The sequence below is a fragment of the Centrocercus urophasianus genome, unplaced genomic scaffold, assembly GCF_019232065.1.
Source record: "Centrocercus urophasianus isolate 14NV4802_14NV808 unplaced genomic scaffold, USGS_Curo_1.0 seq_29, whole genome shotgun sequence".
NCBI classification, from domain to species: Eukaryota; Metazoa; Chordata; class Aves; order Galliformes; family Phasianidae; genus Centrocercus; species Centrocercus urophasianus.
In genome coordinates this window covers 12,709,614-12,728,226 of record NW_024884855.1, presented here as the reverse complement: position 1 = coordinate 12,728,226, position 18,613 = coordinate 12,709,614, and the positions used below count along the sequence as shown (strand labels likewise).

At 38.2% G+C, this 18,613-nt stretch overlaps 1 protein-coding gene and 1 long non-coding RNA gene across 16 annotated transcripts in view; one reads left to right on the top strand and one right to left on the bottom strand.

The window, feature by feature from the left end:
• MRTFB (myocardin related transcription factor B) overlaps positions 1-18,613 on the top strand; it is a 74,082-nt gene that overhangs the window by 28,664 nt on the left and 26,805 nt on the right. For 14 of the 15 annotated variants that reach the window (XM_042827800.1, XM_042827792.1, XM_042827799.1 and 11 more), the window contains 5 exons: positions 7,747-7,812; positions 13,050-13,105; positions 13,668-13,743; positions 14,723-14,884; positions 15,274-15,458. In XM_042827800.1, the coding sequence (XP_042683734.1) occupies positions 7,747-7,812; positions 13,050-13,105; positions 13,668-13,743; positions 14,723-14,884; positions 15,274-15,458 (545 nt within the window). The remainder of the gene's footprint in view (positions 1-7,746; positions 7,813-13,049; positions 13,106-13,667; positions 13,744-14,722; positions 14,885-15,273; positions 15,459-18,613) is intronic. The other variant, XM_042827803.1, reaches the window with a different exon arrangement.
• The window catches only part of LOC122165112, a 57,726-nt gene that overhangs the window by 13,283 nt on the left and 25,830 nt on the right, over positions 1-18,613 (bottom strand). The window lies entirely within an intron of this gene.

The window sequence follows — 18,613 nt, the reverse complement described above, 5'->3', positions numbered from 1 at the left end:
TAATCTGTTTTCTGTAAGTTTGATAAATCTAAAAATGATAGTTTGCTTATTTCAGGAATAAATTCTATTGGGTGCAGTCTTTTTTTAACTTGCTTCTTTACAGGGAAGAAGAGCTTGGTGGAAACACAAATCCTAATGCTGACTTTAACAGATGAATATTAAAGGCACAGGAAGGTTAGGTTACAAGGATTTTATTTTCTTCGCGTAGGCTAATGACTATTCAATAAAATATATAGTGTGGTATCCTATAGTTACTTATTATCAGTTCTGTGAAAATATTTCTTAGTTTTACACATTTTATCAAAATTGCCTTTGTAGGAGCAAAGAACAAAAACAGTTTGTCCCTGGGGCTCACTGTGCAAAGGTAGCTAAGCAGCTTCTTCAGAAATTCCCGAAGCACTGTCATCTCATAGCAAGCAAACAGACAACACATCTAGAAAATTAAGTGAAAAGCCTTGGATGAAATAAGGGCATCTTGTGCATACAGTTAGTAAGAAAGAGTCCATGTGATCAACAGTGCGTATTTTAGGAATATGTTTTGGCCACGTTTGTAAACGAGCAGTGAATTTGGGCAGTTTTGCTTTGTACCCCGGATTGTTCCAGTACAGAAATTACTGAGCTTGTTCAAGAATGTACAGCTGTGCAGGGAAGTTCTTGAAGGGATTATAAAATTGGTGGAAGAAATGAGGATGGTGCTATCTTTCATGTATTAATCCGAGCTTCAGAGTTACCAGTTGCCCGCCAGTTACCGTAAGGAAACAAAGCTGACCAGGAAAAAATGTTTTTCCTCCCTCTCTCCCCTTAAAGCATAATTAATTTCCTGGGTTCATTTTGCTTTTTTATTTTATTGACTTGTGAGGAACTGCAAACTGGCAAGTCCTAGAAACAGCATACAGGGCAGAATGAGAGAAGCACAGGCACTGCTCAGGTGCTTGCTGGAAATATCTTCATGCTATCTGGTTAATGAGTTACCAGATTGAGGCAGGAGTGGTTACTTCCCTTCGTCCATGCAGTTAAATCGATACTGCACGAGAGCTGTTTATTTAGCACATTTCCTGCATGTTGAGTACTGGTCAAACTCTGGACTTTTACTGCTCTCCTGCCGTGGCATAAATTCCTGAGGATTCTGCTGGCGTTTATTTAAAAAAAAAGTTTTTCTAGATAGTGTACATTTATGTAAGTATATTTTAAGTATTTATATATAGTGCCCCTCATCAGTGGCAGCTTATCGGTATGTTTCTTAAAACACTGACAAGGAAATGCCGAAAAATAGTATACTGTTTGTTATAGTTAATCAAAGGAAGCACTTCAAATGCAGTACACTGATCCTGTGAGGTTATATTACTGTCCTTAACTTTGCCTACCATAAATGCTCTCTTTAATGACAGTGGGATAATTGCATGTCTTACAATTAAACCAACACACTACAGATTTTTCTGGTTCAGTATAGCACTTAAACAGAGAATAAGTGCATGGTAGTGCTATTGTAATAGCCACATGCTTGAATACCTTGATAAACCAAGGTCACACTGTAGTAATTATATGTTATATATTATCTATATGCAATTAGGGGATACATTGGCTAACCAGGAGCTGTAAGAAAACTTGCTTTGCAACTCCAGTCACGCCAAGATTTTCCAAAGCTTTCAAAGAAAGTAAGGCCTAAGGCCACTGCTGCCAAAAAATAGGTGCCATCTCGTTCAGCCTTGTGCTGTTTGCTGCCATCTTCTTTCTCATGCTGGCATTAGTGATTATGCTGTTCTGGATTGAGCTGGATCAGTGAGTTTGTGTCACTGAAGGCTATTTCAGTAATCTTGGATTTCCCAGGTCAGAGTACTGACCTGGAAGGCTACATCTTTGCTGGTGCTGCTGCAAGTGGAGCAGCTGTGGTTGGAGAGAGGAAGAGACCGTTACCTCTTCATTGGCATTCTGCAGTCTAAGATCAGATTAAGTTATGAAACCACGCTGAAGCCGCTGTCTGTTCTGTTGCAGTGCTGGAGGTTTCTTTTCCTTTAACAAAGCATCCAGCAGTGCATGTATACACTTCCAGTCTTTCTAAGGCAGTGACTTTGTTGTCGTCCACTGAGCAAGCCCCTACAGTTATGTTATTGTCTCCATAGCAGAATTGACAGAATGCCATTGCTTCCACCCCAGGTTGCACCAGCCATCTTAAATATATATCCACCTTCCTCATTTTAGGTTAATGTGTAATCTTGTGACCCGGATGATTGGCCTGGGTACACATTTTGTTTGCTGCCTCTGCTGCGCATAGGAAGACTGTGTAGAATGGAGATATTAACTTCCCAAGGGGGCTTGGCTGGAAATTGTCTGTCATCAGTCAATGTATTACGCTCCAGACTTATCACAGAGCAAGTCTGTGGCTGATGGAGAGTTTGAACCCATTAGCCTCTTGACAGCGTGTTTCTGAGCTGATAGTAATAATGGAGGAAATACAAATCTGTTTTAAACAAACATTAATAGACAGTATTAAGGAGAGGGCTGTTGCAGATTTAGAATATGTAATTACTGTTCAGATACTTACCGTGTGCAATTTTACAAAATGCTTTTGTTTTTTCAGATTTCATACCCGAGATGGGAGTCTGTGTTGGTGGTTTGTGTTTTTTTTTTGATTTGAAAGATTTTGAAGGAATCGTAAAAATACAGGTTTTGCTTTTAACGTATACATATATATTCATCCCAGCAGACCTTCCAGTAATTTTAGAGCCTCTGCATGTTCTGACTTGTTTCTAAGCAACGTGTTCCATAGCAATAGGAAAAGATACAGACTGTTCTGTTTCCTACTCGTTTAAGCTTCTCAACTGACACTGTTGTGCTTCATTTTCTTTGTTTTTAATGATCACACTTCACTATCCTTCTGATCCAGCTTTTCTTTTCCTACTTCCAGTATGATAATGTTGCTTCCAGAAACAACTATGTGTACAATATTGCTGCTTAAATCACAGTGCTGTAGGATTTCCCTCCAGAATTTGGAAAAGATGGTTTGAAACAGCCCTCAGTACTCTCTGCTGCCACCATTTATAAGACAGAATGATGGTACAACTGAGTATCTGCTGAAATGAGTATGCATAAGAGACAGTTTTACTTTTCCTACATTGTGTTGGATATATTCTTAGCAGAAAATTCACATAAAAAATAATAGAAAAAAATACATAAAAATCTGCAAGAAAAGGCAAGGGATTTTTTTGTAAAAATAGATTTTTGTTTTTTAAATGACACTTTGGCCTAGGTGGTGTCAGATTTCTTTAATGATTAATTATTTCTATTTGAAAATTAAACTTATTCAACAGGTCGTTTCATCTTCAGGCTGGGGGTCAGTACGACTGTTGATGCATTTTATCTTTAGCCTGCTGAACAAGTTAGAATCACTTCCAACAAACCACAGACAGCTAATATTCTCACAGCTTTTTCCTCACCATCCTTCTTTCTTAGGCATGCCATGTAAATGAAAAGAGCACTGCGTCATCCCCTTCCTGAGTTTGGACACACAGAAATGAGTAAAGCTAGTTACTGTATTTGCTAACAAACTAGCTACTGTATTTGCTATCACCATAGATTGTTTGTGAAGGCCACCTGCCATCTGCTAAAACACTCTCCTACTTTACTGCCACCCTGCTGTTCACACACCTGCATTAATCCTGGTGCTGTGATGAGTCATAAATCACTTCTGATGGAGGACTGTATTTTGCAGTGCAGCAGATAGAACTGTCTTCTGCAGCAGTGCCTCCCTGCAACTAGAACGTGCTGTTAACATCTACTGCTCTGTGCATCAAGCCCAGTATGTCAGAGACTGCCTGTGTAAAGGCTGTTTCAAGGGAGGCTGTTTTCAATAGAGGCTTTCTGTGTAATAGATTTTAATTTAAAGGAAACAACCGTGTTTCCAGCACTGTCTGTTTCCATGGCAGCCAACCTAGCAGCCCGCACCGGAGTTCCTACCGCTCTTGGAAATTTCCAAGGCAGAATGCTGGAATGTTGGAGATGGCATTATCCCATTTTTTCTTGCAGTTTTAACACAAATAGCTCATTTCCACTGGAGGAAGTGGTGGGTTGATTACATAAAGAACTTTTTTTTTTTTAAATCAGTACATTATTCTTCTTGTTGTCAGTTGAAATAACTGTATGCTGATTAATGAACACCTCAGTGATTCAGTCTGTTGCATTTCTATCCTTGTTAAATGTCAACTATTTGAATACTTTCATAGCACCTTCTCTAAAAAGACAGCACTTCAACTTGAATTGAAAATAACAGGATATAAAATGGTATTAGATGAGGAACCAGTGCTAGAATTACTGCACACAGAACGTGTTCTGGTTTTTTTTCAAGACAAGGAGCAGTGGTGAAAGCTTGCCAGTCATGCAGATAGCATTGTTCCTGCCAGGCAACTATTTATTTTTGGCCTCCTTGCATTCCAGTTCTTGGATTATAGAGTACTACTTTGAGACACCTTTTCCATAGGATACAAATTACACATTTGTAACAAAGTGAACACAGGATACAAATTACACATTTGTAACAAAGCCAAGGCTAAAAATCACTTGCTCAACTTTGCTAGTAACTGTACTCTAAGTCATTTAATAGCACACTTCATTTTTACGTATTCAGAAAGTAATTGGGGAAAACATGGAAATCGTGGGATCTCTTAGCCTGGTGCTGAAGTGTTAAACTTAATATCATGCACTGACTTGAAAATAAAAAAGAATACAGGCTCCACCAGGTCAGGAGTCTGACTGGCCTCTGCATGGTTTTTATTCAGAAGCAGTTGGAAGACAGTTCTTTGGAGTGGCAGCGGCGTGAAGGGGACATTCCTGGCAGATAATTTGAAGTGCAAAATGCTTGTGTTTTAGCAACTGCATTTGCTCAGTGGTGTTAACAAAGCCCTTCTTTTGTACATAGATCTTTAAATATAAGAAATAATACTAGTAAAGTTTGCAGCGTATCAACATATTTAAATCTTTGTCAGTTCTGGGCCTTAAATTTGGAGATCCACCTTCTATGATTGTGGATGTTGTGTATGTTAACTATCTGATTTTAAAAGCATAAGAGTGAGAAGCAATCAGGCAACAAGCTGCATGGATTCACCCAGAAAAGAGCAGTCTGTTCAGCACCACGTTGAGTAAGGTGCACCCGGAGGAGCTTCGCTTCGAAGCACCTCATTTCTCTTGAATTCTCCCTTCCCTGGATTTCATCATTTTGTCTGGAGATGGTTATTAAAAAAAAAAAAAAAAAAAAAAAAAAAAAAAAAAGGAAAGGAAAAAAGAGAGATATATATAGACAGAGAACAAATAATACTGTGTAATCAATTAGTATAATGCCTCGATAGATTTCAGATTATTTATAATATCTGTCTTCTGGTCTTATCCATCTTCCTGTCTTATTAGATTTACTTTATATGTTACTGACTGCTGCAGAAATCTTTTCCTGAGTGGATTTCTGCTTCTATATATAATCAGTAAAGTCAGTTTTAGATTTGTTTAAATTAGATTTAAATTAACCTAAAAACTACTGTATAGTTTCTCCCTGAAATAAATTTGCAATTCTTTGCTAAAATTGCAACTTGAGCTCCATTCTCATATGTTTCATTCTTGTCTTTGAATATGATTTCATCACATCTCCCTTATTAAAACCTTTTAATTTAGTTTCCATGACTCCCATCTTCCATATCTTTCTGATTGATGCAGCTTTCTGTGAGTCCCCATTTCCTTTCTAGCTTTTTGTAAAATAAATTCTTAGTTCCCTTCCTTCATACCCACTACAGGTCCACCTTCAATGTAATGATACAATTCTGTATATCATGTATATCTGCTGAGTTGTAGGGCCAAGTCTCTGTGACTGCAGTGACATAATAAAGGTCCTTCCTGCCGGTGTCGTGACACGCAGGCTCTGCAAGCTGACTTTTGTCCAGATGGACCTATCCAACTCATGTACCACAGGTTGCCATCTCCTCCTTAGAAACATCTCAGCTTCTTTATTTCCGTCTCCATGTGACTAAAGGCATCTTAAACCCTTCTGTCTTTCCATGATGTATAAATACTACATTTTTTCCTGGTTTGCTTTGCAAAAGCAAAAACAATTTCAGCTTTTCATCTCTTAGAACTAGCATACTACTTTTCAATTTGCAGCATCTTCTGTTAGACACTCTATTTTCTTTAGTCACACAATTTGGAATTAATTTTTGTTAAAGAATTCGTTTAAACTGTTTGGAAAACAAGAGGTAAGATACCTACGTACTTAGGTTTATTTTTTGCCAAATAGATTTGCTTTGTCCTCTGCCATTTCCTTTATCAGTTCCACCAATCACACTCATGGCCAAGCAACATTCATTTCAAGAATTGACAGAAATTCTGTCAACCACAAATACAAATAACACATCCTGGGGTATATGTGTTTGCACCATTGATGCTTAGGTGGTGTAGGGCTGTGCTTTTGTTTGCTTGTTTGTTTGCTTGTTTGTTTTCCAGAGGAGTCTCAGCAGTGGCATACACCTCGGGCAAACAACGCATACTTTGGAGAGATACAGAGGAAGATAGAGTAGAAGTACTGAAGCAGTTATTTAGCTTGCTTGTGTTGTCAAACTGCAGTGTGAGGCCTTTCTGATTTTTTTTCCCCCACAAACTTGCCAAGGAAAAATGAAAATGCAATAACCATTAAATGCTGAGGTGGTAGGACGTGTTTAGGCTGCCCAGTCCAACCAGGTGACCTAGCAGTAAGCAGCTGTGTTAGTGCAGTAGAATGCCAAATGCCAAACAGAAGTTTGCTCCCTTTCATATGAAGATGGAAAAATCTTTGTCTGAGAATCATGTCAGTGACTGGATCTGGGAAGGCAGCTCTAGGTCTGCTGCTGTTCCATGTTCGCACATGTCTGTTCTTTGTAATTCCTGTGTAACAACACAACTTCTTGTGTAACAATATTGTAAACTCTGAATAGAACTGCTGTGGCACAGCCCTGAAATGTTTGTATTTAAATTCGCGGTGTTTGAGTCACATAAGAAAATAACGTCCTTGTTGTCAGCATTTGCCTCGCTATTCCCGGTAGCAGTGCTTAAGCCAGAGGAGTATCCTTCCTGTACTGCAGAACAGGAAATAAGCTGGTTCCTTTTACATTCTGAAAACAATGAAGTTTGTCCTTTGCCTAACTTTTAGAAATTACATCCATTTTGATGTTTTGGACAATGTGTTACTTTGTTTTGCTTCCTTGTGAAATACAATGGAAACAGCATGTCACAACCATACATCCATAATAAACTATTAAAGCAAAATTTGAGAATGTAAGTATTACAAATTTAGTGTATTTTTTCTTGACCAAGCATCCTGACCATCGCTCAAATAAAAGATGAAATTTCACATTAGGTTAACAGCTATACACATCTAAGAAATAGTGAAGCACTATGATAAAACGATACAAGCATAAGGGAAAATTAACTATTAAAAAACCTTTTTTTTTTTTCTGGAGGGGAAGTATGAGTTTTTTATGATAGATGTTTGAAGCAGTCCTTTTATCAGATGTGACCAATTAACAGCAAAATCCATTGCAAATAAGGATTTAGATTGCTGCAAATTATGTTCCTAGCAGTTGATCCTTAATGGTGCCTGTCCTAGAGGTTAGTTAGGTCCAAATGTATATAGCAAAAATACTTCTGAAGTTGAATACTTGGCATCTTTGAAAGTTTGTCTTGAACTTTTAAGGGGGATATTATGCTTACATTTGAATGGTTGTGTTCTTTTGTCAGTACTTCAGCTGAGGCTACAACAAAGACGGACACGTGAACAGCTGGTGGACCAGGGCATCATGCCACGTAAGACTTGCTTTAATTCTAGTAATTTTTATTACTATAATGTATTAAGTATGAACTCACATATAAAATAATGAAGATCGGGATTTCTCTAAGATCTTTAAAAATAACTATCATTTGAAAGGACCAGTGGAATCCTTACAGTTACCTAAATGAGTGGGAAGTAAATTCATCACGCTTACCTAATGTTACAGTTAAAATAGCCACTGTGATGAAATTGCAAACTTTTCACATGAGTAGACAGTGATAGGACAAAGGGAAACAGTTTTAAAGTAAAGAAGGAGAGATTTAGATGGGATGTCAGATGGAAGTCCTTTAAAGAGAGAGCGGTGAGGTGCTGGAACAGGCTGCCCAGAGAGGCTGTGAGAGCTCCGTCCCTGGAGGTCTTCAAGGCCAGGTTGGATGGGGCCCTGGGCAGCCTGGTCTGGTGCTTGACCTAACTGTTGGCAGCCTGCCTGTGGCAGTGGGATTAGAACTTGATGATCTTTGAGGTCTCTTCCAACCCAAGCCATTCTATGATTCTATGAAATAAATCAAATTTTATAAATGACTGAACACCAATACCAAAGCCAGCAGTATTTTAAGTATTTCAGTATTTTAAGGATAAGTGTTGCCAGACCAAACCAAAAGACACGCAGAAATTATAACTAGGGCATCAACAGGCAAGTCTTCTGTGTTAAATCTTGCATGATCATGGCTGTGATGTTACAGGACATGACTTTGGCTAGGCATTGTGCATCAAAAGCTTTTGTGCTTAGCTTCTTCCCATCGCTGCATACAAATACATTTCCAGGAATATACGAGGAGGCTTTGTTTATTCTGGGGTTGATTTTATTTTTCAGAAGGCTGCTGGTTTTTTTTACTAGTTGCCAGAAGTTCCTGATCCATTTGTCATATCTGGCAAAGCACCCAAGCTGGTGTAAGAGTTTGGTATTCTTCTCTTCCAGATCGGATTATATACTGGTAGTGAATGCCTTTAGATGCCATCTTTTGAAGTGTTGAGATGCTGCCGATCAGCTGTAGTGCGAAGTGTCTTGCTAAGGCAGCAGTGTCCTCAAGATCATAAATTTATTTATAAATGCATAAATATATTTATGCTACCAGGATTCTGTAATGCTGAGCTCCCAACTCTGAGTACCTGCCATCCTTCTTTGAAAGCTGTGCAAGAAGTTAGTAAATCATGAAGTTACTAAATCGTTTTTATCTCTAACTGTTCTACAATTGGAATCTAACTGCAGTTTATAGTGTCTGAACTCCCAGCATTTTATTTTGAAAGCAAGTAATTGACATGCTTTATGCAAATGCGCTTTATTGCCAGAGTCTGTTTCCCTTTATTTGATTGATTATATGAATTTTATTTCAATGTGTTAGAGATGATGGTTGTTTCAGCAGCACTGTGACACCTGAAATCAATTTAGGAATCACAAGAGGATCCTCCTGAATAAAGAAATATAGTGTCCTAGAAATCAACTCCAGCTAACCCTTTCCTTTGATATATTTTGTTTGTATCACACTTGGGCTCCCAGTACTATGCTGATTGTTTTCTATTATGTCTTCTAACTGGCCTCAGAATGAGAGGTACACAAAAAAACATGGAAAATACACTAGTGGACAGTGTGGGTTGAGACTGGACTCCAGATAATAGCACCAAGCTGTAGGAGACTTTCAGCAAAGTGATTTTTCTTGTGAAACATTAGTATATATATGTTACAAATAGCTCAGTGTGCACTGGTGAATTCTAGCTTTAAAAATTCTAACCTGAAAGCACAGTGTCTCAAAGCTAATCTCTTGCTGACAGTTTCCAAATACTCATCAGGCTTTGAATTGCTTTCCTATAGCATCTTTACCTTCTTAGGTCTATAGTGTTGATTATCTTTAGCAAGAGAATATGTTTCTTTTTGAGTTAAACCTGAAAAAGGTTCTACATTGTGAAAAAGTCGTTCAAGTTTTTGTTTTGTGGTATGTCGTCTCTGTTAAATGTATGGCAAAATCCCTTCCTTTTAACAATAAGTCTGTACTTGATATTATTTCTAGCTGACTAGCAGCTCTTCTCCTCTGTTTAGTGGCTAACGATGAGAACTTTTGTACACTCCAATGAGAATTATATCCTGTCATCCAATTTGTATTGCAGAATATATATTACTGTAAGTCATATTTCTGTACTGCCTTAGTGTATGTATAATGTGCATACATTACCAGATGGATAGATGCACACTATATAGACAGCCAACCAAGTGCCATACTTGCAAGTTTTTCAAGCCTCACACGAGACGTAAGCAGAGCTTGGTTTCCATAATCACCTGCTTCGTGGTGGAAGCTTGCTGGCATTCTCCTGCACAGGCAGAAGAGCTGTACCGAGGCTTGTCCTTTCTACCCCTGAATACTTCTCCTGTGGTCTGTCCAGAGATAAATTGTTCAGACAGTTTCACGTGATGATTGTTTCTTTCCTTCTCGCCTGGCTGTTTCACAAGGTTTAAGAACTCCTAGGCCTGTACACTTGCCACAGAGGCTCCTAGTAGAGGCAGTGGATATTCATCTGTCATCAGAGAAGTTATCACCAGCTCTTCAATGTGAGAAGTCTTGCTTGCTCTTGATACTGTACTTTATGGTATAGCAGGCGAGCACCTTCTCTTGTGACTAGCATAGCAGTAGTGCTATCTTTTTTCACTGGGGTGACAAGAAGAATTCAGTTCTGTCAGTGTGCACCATGATAAGGAGCATTGGATTTCAGAGACATAGCAGTTGGATTGGCCTCTTCTTTCTTCCGTTTTCAGTTCTGGTAAAAATAGTTTTCACACTCAGTAACCAAGGGGCAGCTGTCCACCAACATACACAAAGTACAGTAAGCTCATTTAGCTCATAAAGTTTAACTCATCGTGGAGCTTACCAAAGGAGTGATGACTCCTGAAAAATTCTTCCTATTGAAGGAAGTACAAATGAGGCCAGCATCCTGGGAGATCAAAGGAGACTGTAATAATTTCTAGCAATGAGTGGCAAGATCTCTGCTTTAATCAGGACTGTCTAGCTCTGAATGTAGAACGTGCTTGTCTTGTGCATTCCATCACAAAGGAGTACAGGGCTATACTCAGCAGTAGAACAGAGCTATTTTATACCCATCCAGTTTCTTCTGCTCTGATCAGGACAGAGAAATCTACAATTGCTTTGCACCCCAAATAATCCTTGACAAAGGATCAAAAGATTGACAGCCTCTGAAGAAAAGTGGGGACCTTCCTGTTGGTCTTCCTTCAGTTTCATCTAGAGAATTACCAGGCTTTGTTCTCCAGTTAAAAATTCAGTTTACCACTTTCTTAGATTTTCCCCAAGTAACAGCCTCTGCTGTACCTTACAGTTAATAATTAAGTCATAAAAACCTACCAAACTGTATGCCCCTGTTTAATATCAAGAACTGTGGTGAGACTTGAATCACAGTATGTGGTAGAATACATTAGAAAATAAGTACTTCTGGCTTCCCGCTCTCTTTCATCCTTGATGGTTCTTCTGGTTGCTATTAATTCTGCTTCAAGAGAAGGAGAAATTTATAAATTTATGACTCACTGCAGTTAATGTCCTCCAGACTCTGTCCTAAGATAATGTTGGTGTTGCACTGTAACCAGGAAATAAGCCTGCCAACTTTCTTCTCAATCCCTCCTGTTTTTTAGGGCAGACTATATACTTCACACTCTCAGTGTCAGGACATCTTTCTAAATCTTTCACTGGCCCAGATTCTTTTAGAACTGTTTGTGTTCACCGCTAAGAAATCCAGGGTTTGGGCTTCTGCTCATGGGCTGCCCGCACTTCCAGCTGCCCTGCACTCCCAGCACAGAAGACTCACAATGAGTGACTGACTATTGATGCCATGTTTCACTGACGAGAACGAACCGCTGTTCGCATAAAGGACACTGAAATCCTCCACCCAGCTGGAGGGTTTTATTGCTTATTTATTTACTGCTCCCCACGTGCCATAACATACGCTTACCCATTTAGAAAAAGACCATTTGCTGTAACTGATAACTCCCTGCCTCCCCAGCTTTCTCCTTTCCCTCATGTTCTTGCATATACAGCCCTGTGTTGAGAGCAATTCAATACCAGGATGTGCACTCCAACTTTTTTGCTAAGCAGCAAGAAGAGTGAGAGTTTGCCTTCTGTGGACAATATTACTCATAAGTGAGCTTTCTTCGTCTCTGTGGTAGATTTCTGCACTGCAAAGAAGCTGTGGATTTAAATCACAGCCAGGAAGAGTCAAACCTGTAGATGGCTACATCTTGCCTGGAAACATCTCCCCGAAAGTTTTTGAAAGGCAGTACACATGGCTGTCATCAGCAGTGTCTGCTGAAGTGGATTGTGTGTTTGTGACGGAGAAGAGCTGTGTGATCCCTGGAGGTCTTTCCCAGCTGTACCATTCCTATGATTTACCTGTCTTTTTTTTTTTATGAAGTACAGCTGGGCATTCTGCTGCTCTTGCATGATTTACACGCTAAGCAAATAGGGTTTCTAATATTAACGGTCTCCTTGAATATTGCTTTGAATTGATACATAATGTAGAATCATCCTATTTTCTAATCTGAGCACACAAAGCTTTTACAAAATTCTTGAAAAATCAGCATAAATACTTATTAAAGGACAATTCATCTCTTTCTGGTAACAGCAAGGGTACCATAGGTACAGCTGTATACTAATGTAGAATCACAGAACAGAGTCATAGAATCACCAAGGTTGGAAAAGAATCCCAAGATCATCCAGTCCAACTGCCGGCCTACCACCAGTATCTCCCAGTAAAGCATTCCCTCAGTACAGCATCTAAATGTGTCTGGAACACCTGCAGGGACGGTGACTCCACCACCTCCCTGGGCAGCCCATTGCAGACCTGACCGCCCTCGGAGAAGTGAGCGCTCTTTCAGAGAAGATTAGTGGAATAAATGAAAGTATTTTGGCATTTTATGTCCTATCTTGTAAATTTCCTGCTGTGGAACAGTTTTAGTTAACAGTCTCTTAGTCCACTTAGTGAAAAAGTTAACTGTTATGCAGTGATATCTGTTAAAATTATATATTCCATGTATTCTGTGTTAAGTAGAAATTAAAAGAAACAGAAATTTATACAGTTGGCCTGAGTCAAATGTAAGCCTGGTCAGATGCAAACACTGCCTTAACGTAGTATTAAACAACCAGACACAGATGGTGACTAGGGTATTTCTTTTGTTAATCACTTCTTATCTACTTAACTTTTACTTTTCCCTTCACAGCTTTGAAAAGTCCCGCTGCATTCCACGAGCAGATAAAGAGCCTGGAGCGAGCCAGGGTAAACCACTTTGTGTAAACTTGCCATTAACATCTGACAATGGACAGTCACTTGTATACGATATTGAATTTTCTATTTGAAAAAAAATCTGACCATTGCAGTAACAATATGGGCTTGTACCTTCAAAGGATCTGTTAGATCTGTTATGTTGGCACCAAATCTAAGTTTCTTAATCCTTCCTAAATCAAGCACCTATGTGGGATTAACTGTGGTCATATTGCAACACATACCCACATAGTCCAAGGAAAAAATACTTGGATTAAATTATTCTTGTGATATATTTCTGTAGCAAATATCTAATCTTACTACTGTAATTTAGCGTGGCACAAAGGGATCAACTCCAGAAACATTCCAAATTTGTTTTGGGAAGATAGAAATTCATTAATACAGCTTGACTGAAAAACAAAAACAAAGCAAAGCAGAACCCTCTCTGGTAGCCCTGTTGTAACAGTGATCTGCTGTTCTGAATGCAACTGCAAATATTCATTTTTGGATATCAGTGAATTACTTTCTGCTTTTTCAAATAAATACCAGTTAATGATAATTCTTCATTTCTTTAAAGACTGAAAATTTTTTGAAGCACAAGATTCGCAGCAGACCGGACCGGTCTGAGCTGGTCAGAATGCACATCCTTGAAGGTATGTACGTGCCTTTTAAGCAGAAGGAGCTCTGTTACGCACTCAGCTGTCTAACTGAATTGGGCTTTGATGTGAATTATTTCTAAATGTCTACATGTTTCTCTGTTTCTACAGTGTCTTTAATACATACAGCTGTGGCAGTGAAAGTATTCCTAACTGCATTTTTTGGCAAGTGCATATTGCTTTTAGTCCCTAATGGTAATTATGCCATGGTGTACATTCATATAAGCATTACTTCAATTTCTACTCATTACCGTAAAACAATTGACAGTTCTGGACATTTTTCCTCCCCAAAAGCCTCCCCAAATTTCCTCCCTACCTATTATAAACTTGACTTCCACCTTGCCGTGTTATTTTGCTTGTTGCTCAGTAACAGTAACCTGGTTTATGAATGAGTCTGTATTACTGTGATTCATCATAATCTTATCAGCTGCAGAAATTACCAAATAACCATAATCCAAGTCAGTTTAATGTTCTTTAGTTTCTAAACATGCATTTGGTCTGGATAGATAAAGTACCAGAGGGGAGTCTCTGTAATGATAAACCGTCTCCATATTGACAAAATATCTCCAGATTTTTCTGAAATACAATTTTGAAAATTTTCTACTTGAAAAATCAGTTATCAGTTAAATCTTTACCATAGCATACACAGGTAAATATTAAAGCAGCAAATGCTATCTTTAGATTTTAATTGGAATTGGCTGTTTTATATTCCTTGCTTTATTCTTGGACATTATAAAAATGTTTACAAAATTATTATTGCTTTTAAAAAATAGGTTATATGTATTTACTTTACTTTTTAGAAAGCAAGGCGTGGAGATGGAAAGTATCTTTTCATGTTATCTTAATACTAGTTTGAGGTTTTCCAAATGATACTTGTATGCTTTTGATGTAAACAGAATGGTTAGATGAGACAATGCTAGTTGTCACGAAATTGGAGAAAGATTGAATAGAATATTTAAATCAACAAATATTTTAGAGACCTTTGCAGAGCCTTCGTTGCAAGCCACTCAGATGAAACTGAAGAGAGCACGCTTGGCAGATGATCTGAATGAGAAGATTGCGCAGAGGCCTGGCCCTATGGAGCTGGTAGAAAAAAATATTCTGCCTGTAGATTCCAGTGTTAAAGAGGCAATTATAGGCAAGTAAAAGAACTACAGCATATATCGAGGCTTAAGATTAAAGTTCACCAGAAGAAAACATAGTTTACTAGTTCTTATTCTTTCAGCTTCTGATGCCTAAGTTGTGTCGTCATTTAACCGAATATAGTCACCCAGTCTTTGTTCAAAGCCAAGCTAGAAATACACAGACCATAATACTCCATCTGAAAATATGTTTCTTAATAATATCATCTACATGGCTATCGCTATATCAAAAATGCAATAAAATACTTAACATAGAATATGTTCAGACTGACCTGAAAAGTGGTCAGTTTCTAGCAGCTACCTAATTCTGCCACCAGTGAGTGTTTAAGTTTAATTTCTATAACTAAAAATAATTGTTTTGCTTGTTCCTTTATAAACATTCTAGCAGTTGGACAACAGAATTACCCTCAAGCTTTGGATGACTATTCATTTGATGAAGACAGCAGTGATGCTTTATCACCAGATCAGCCAGCCAGCCAAGAATCCCAAGGTTCAGCTGCCTCCCCTGGTGAACCAAAAACAAGTGACTCACCATCACCAATAACACCAAATGCTACTACTTCAACACAGGTACAGTTCTAAAACATTGAAGCAAAATCTCCACAGTATATTTTTGGAACTGTAGAAATAGGGCATAGTTCCACATGAATTTAGTATCTTTGCTGTTGCAAGGAGTTGGCTGGAGCTCCACTTTCTGTTAAGAATTATAGACTGGAGTCCTTGCTTGGCTGTTGGTGGTGATGAAATTCCCATAGCCATAGATTCACCACGATTCATTACAGCCAGTAGAAGAACTGCTGTTTCCCAGGGAGTTGTGTAAAAGGCCACATCCACGGCTTGCTATGGCTGTTAACGATTACTTCTATCTTCATTCTGGGCAAGTTGTTTACTTTTATCTGGATTTCTGCTCGTTCTTCTATGAATTTTTTTGTTTGGCAGAGAAAGACACAAATTAAAGGCTTCAGAGGAGGAAAAGGCAGCAAAGCTGTTATATGTTTTCTGACAGTGATCTGTTAAACAGTCAGCAAAGTCCACAAACGAGCCACGTTTTTATGCTTGCCCTTCTATTAAGTGTGCTTGTGGAAAATGCTTTTATTTATGCATTGAAACTGCCAGAGGATTTATAGCAAAGCCAGGGCTCTGCATACAGGAACCACACTGCACTTTTTAAAATAAGGCAAACCAAAAGGTAAGACAGAACTGAATATTGAGTTCTTACTTTATAAAGTAATGTAAAATTAAACAGCTGTATATGAGATTAATATTGCCTGGTCTCCCAAGATGTTTCCAATTCTTTTAATGGCCACGGACAACTTGATACTGTCTTTTATTTACTTATTAATGCAGTAACTCAAAAAGTATTGCAAAGTTCATGCTGAAAAAACAATGCCAGACACAGTGTACTGCACATCTGTTCTATTTCATTGTTCACTGACATAAAAATAAGGCATTAACTGAGTTTCGTACCAAATGAATGTAATTTGTGCTGAAGAAACTGAAACCACATGAAATTAGATTCCTAAGACAGAGATTCCAAATGGAGAGCTAAATAAAAATACTCAGAGCAATACATGCCAAAAGCTTTTCAAGTAGGAAGCATAAGATAGAGACATGATTGCGCCAACAAAACGACTGAGCACTTGAAGCTGACTGGAAAGGCACTTCAAAAGAACTTCAGTCCTCTGCTTATGGATTTGATAATGCCTTACAGCCGCTTCTGTGTACAGACCTAAAATGCAAAGCTGCTCCTCTGCAGAATAAAACTGATGCTTACTTTATCGTTCCTTAGAAATAAAGAAAATGAGCCAACGTGTCTCTGCAGGCTCTGTCTGGGAAATTGATCCTTCATTCTTCTAATTTCCTCTGACAAATTTTGCATTTCATTGTAACAGAAAGTGCAAAGAATATTTTGAAAACAGTGAAGGGCAGCCAGTGTTCTTTTCAAAGCTTCCTCCTCTGCACATTTTCAAGCCTCACAGAAAGTAACATAACTTTGGGAACCTTCAGCTCATGTTCACTGATGACCCAAAACTTGATTTCACCTGATGTATTTGCATCTGGTAAGGATGCAGTGCTTTACCACCACAATTCTGATGGTGCTAAACAGTTAACATCAGAACAACTATCTTCAAAAAACAGCTGAACTTTGAGTAAGAATTGAATAACAATTTTCATAATATTCACTGCAGCTTGTCGACCTGCTAAATGCTTGTTTGCATTTAGAATAAAAGGTTCAGAAATGATATCATCTGTATCTGGAAGTAAAAGTTCTGTTCATATGAAGTAATTCTTACATTACTTTATGAAGTAATCAAGTGAGGAAGCTGAGATCCGTTTAGATTTTTAAACTAAAATTTAAAAGCATAACAGGTAAATGACATACGTGGTTAGCTGCCTCATCTGGCACCAGCAGTAAAATCAGCAAGTCTGCAAAAAGTTTTGTATTTCATATGGTTGAAGTCCTTTGTAGTTCAAGATAACTAAAGTAAGGAAGAAGTTATACACTACGGCAAGGAGATTATTTAACACCACGAGTTTCAAGCAACAGAATTTAAGAGATTGTTTTCTGAAAGATACTGACTTTTCCATTTTAAACTGTTGTGTTCTCTTCGTGCAACTGTTCCTATGGCGGCTCGCTAAGTGGCTCGCTTTCTGGGGATGGCTGTGCTGCCTGTTTCTTTTCACCCAGAAGCAATGAATTCCAAATACACTGCACTGAATGTGGAATTCTCTGAGGTTCAGTGACATAAATTTTGAAATAATGTAAAATCAAACATCCCCGCGGTGTGCCTTTAAGAAAGGGGTGCAAATATTCTCAGAAAATAAAAGTTCCTTACAGAGTAAAAACTGCCAGGAGTTTGGCTGAACAAGATCTTGGAAAATATTATTCATCTAAAAAATTGAAAATGAAAAAAAGGATCAAAAACAGTACGCAGCTTAAATAGCTTATGAAAGCTAGGTGGCCTATTCACAGCTTTCAGCACAGAAAGAGTGGACATGACAGAGTTGAGCTCAATTAATTTTATTATGTTAGAAAACATTCTGGAAATTTCTGGCAGGAATCATGGTGGCGGGAAAATAATTTTTTAAAAATCCTAAGTCTTTATGGCATTTGGTACATTTATAGATGAAATGATGCACACAGTGCTTGTAGCAGCAAGGGAACAAACTCAGGAGAGTGCAGGCTACTGAATTGTACCTACTCAGTAACATCATAGTGGTTGCAACTCCTTAGCAAATGCTATTGAAGATTATTTCTTCAAATTATGTGGCTGCGTTAATACTATGTGCTCATGAAAAAAATAGGTTTAGTTTTCCTAGGTTGATGTTTGACCTTCATGAAAGGCTTTTCTGAGGGCAGTAATTTGTGGGGTAAGATTTTCTTTGCGTGCGCAAGATTTTGACCTCACACAGAAAACTGAAGGCCTCAACTCAGTAAATAGCTGTTTTTTCTAAATACGGTGTTTTTCTGTAACTTCAGTCAGCTGCTGCAAGTATAGGTGCAGGGTCAGATTCTAAGGTGACATGAATGTTGCTTCAAGAGATCAGTAACAAGCAGTGGTAAACCTGAAATTGATTGGTAACAGCGCATTCCGTTCATTCCTTAGCTATCTTTAACCTCTCTCTCCTTTTATTTAAAATCAGTAAAATCATATAATTAACAAAATCTCCACTTATTTCCATATAAAAAAACTTCAGGAACTTTTAACATTCTTAAAAACTGT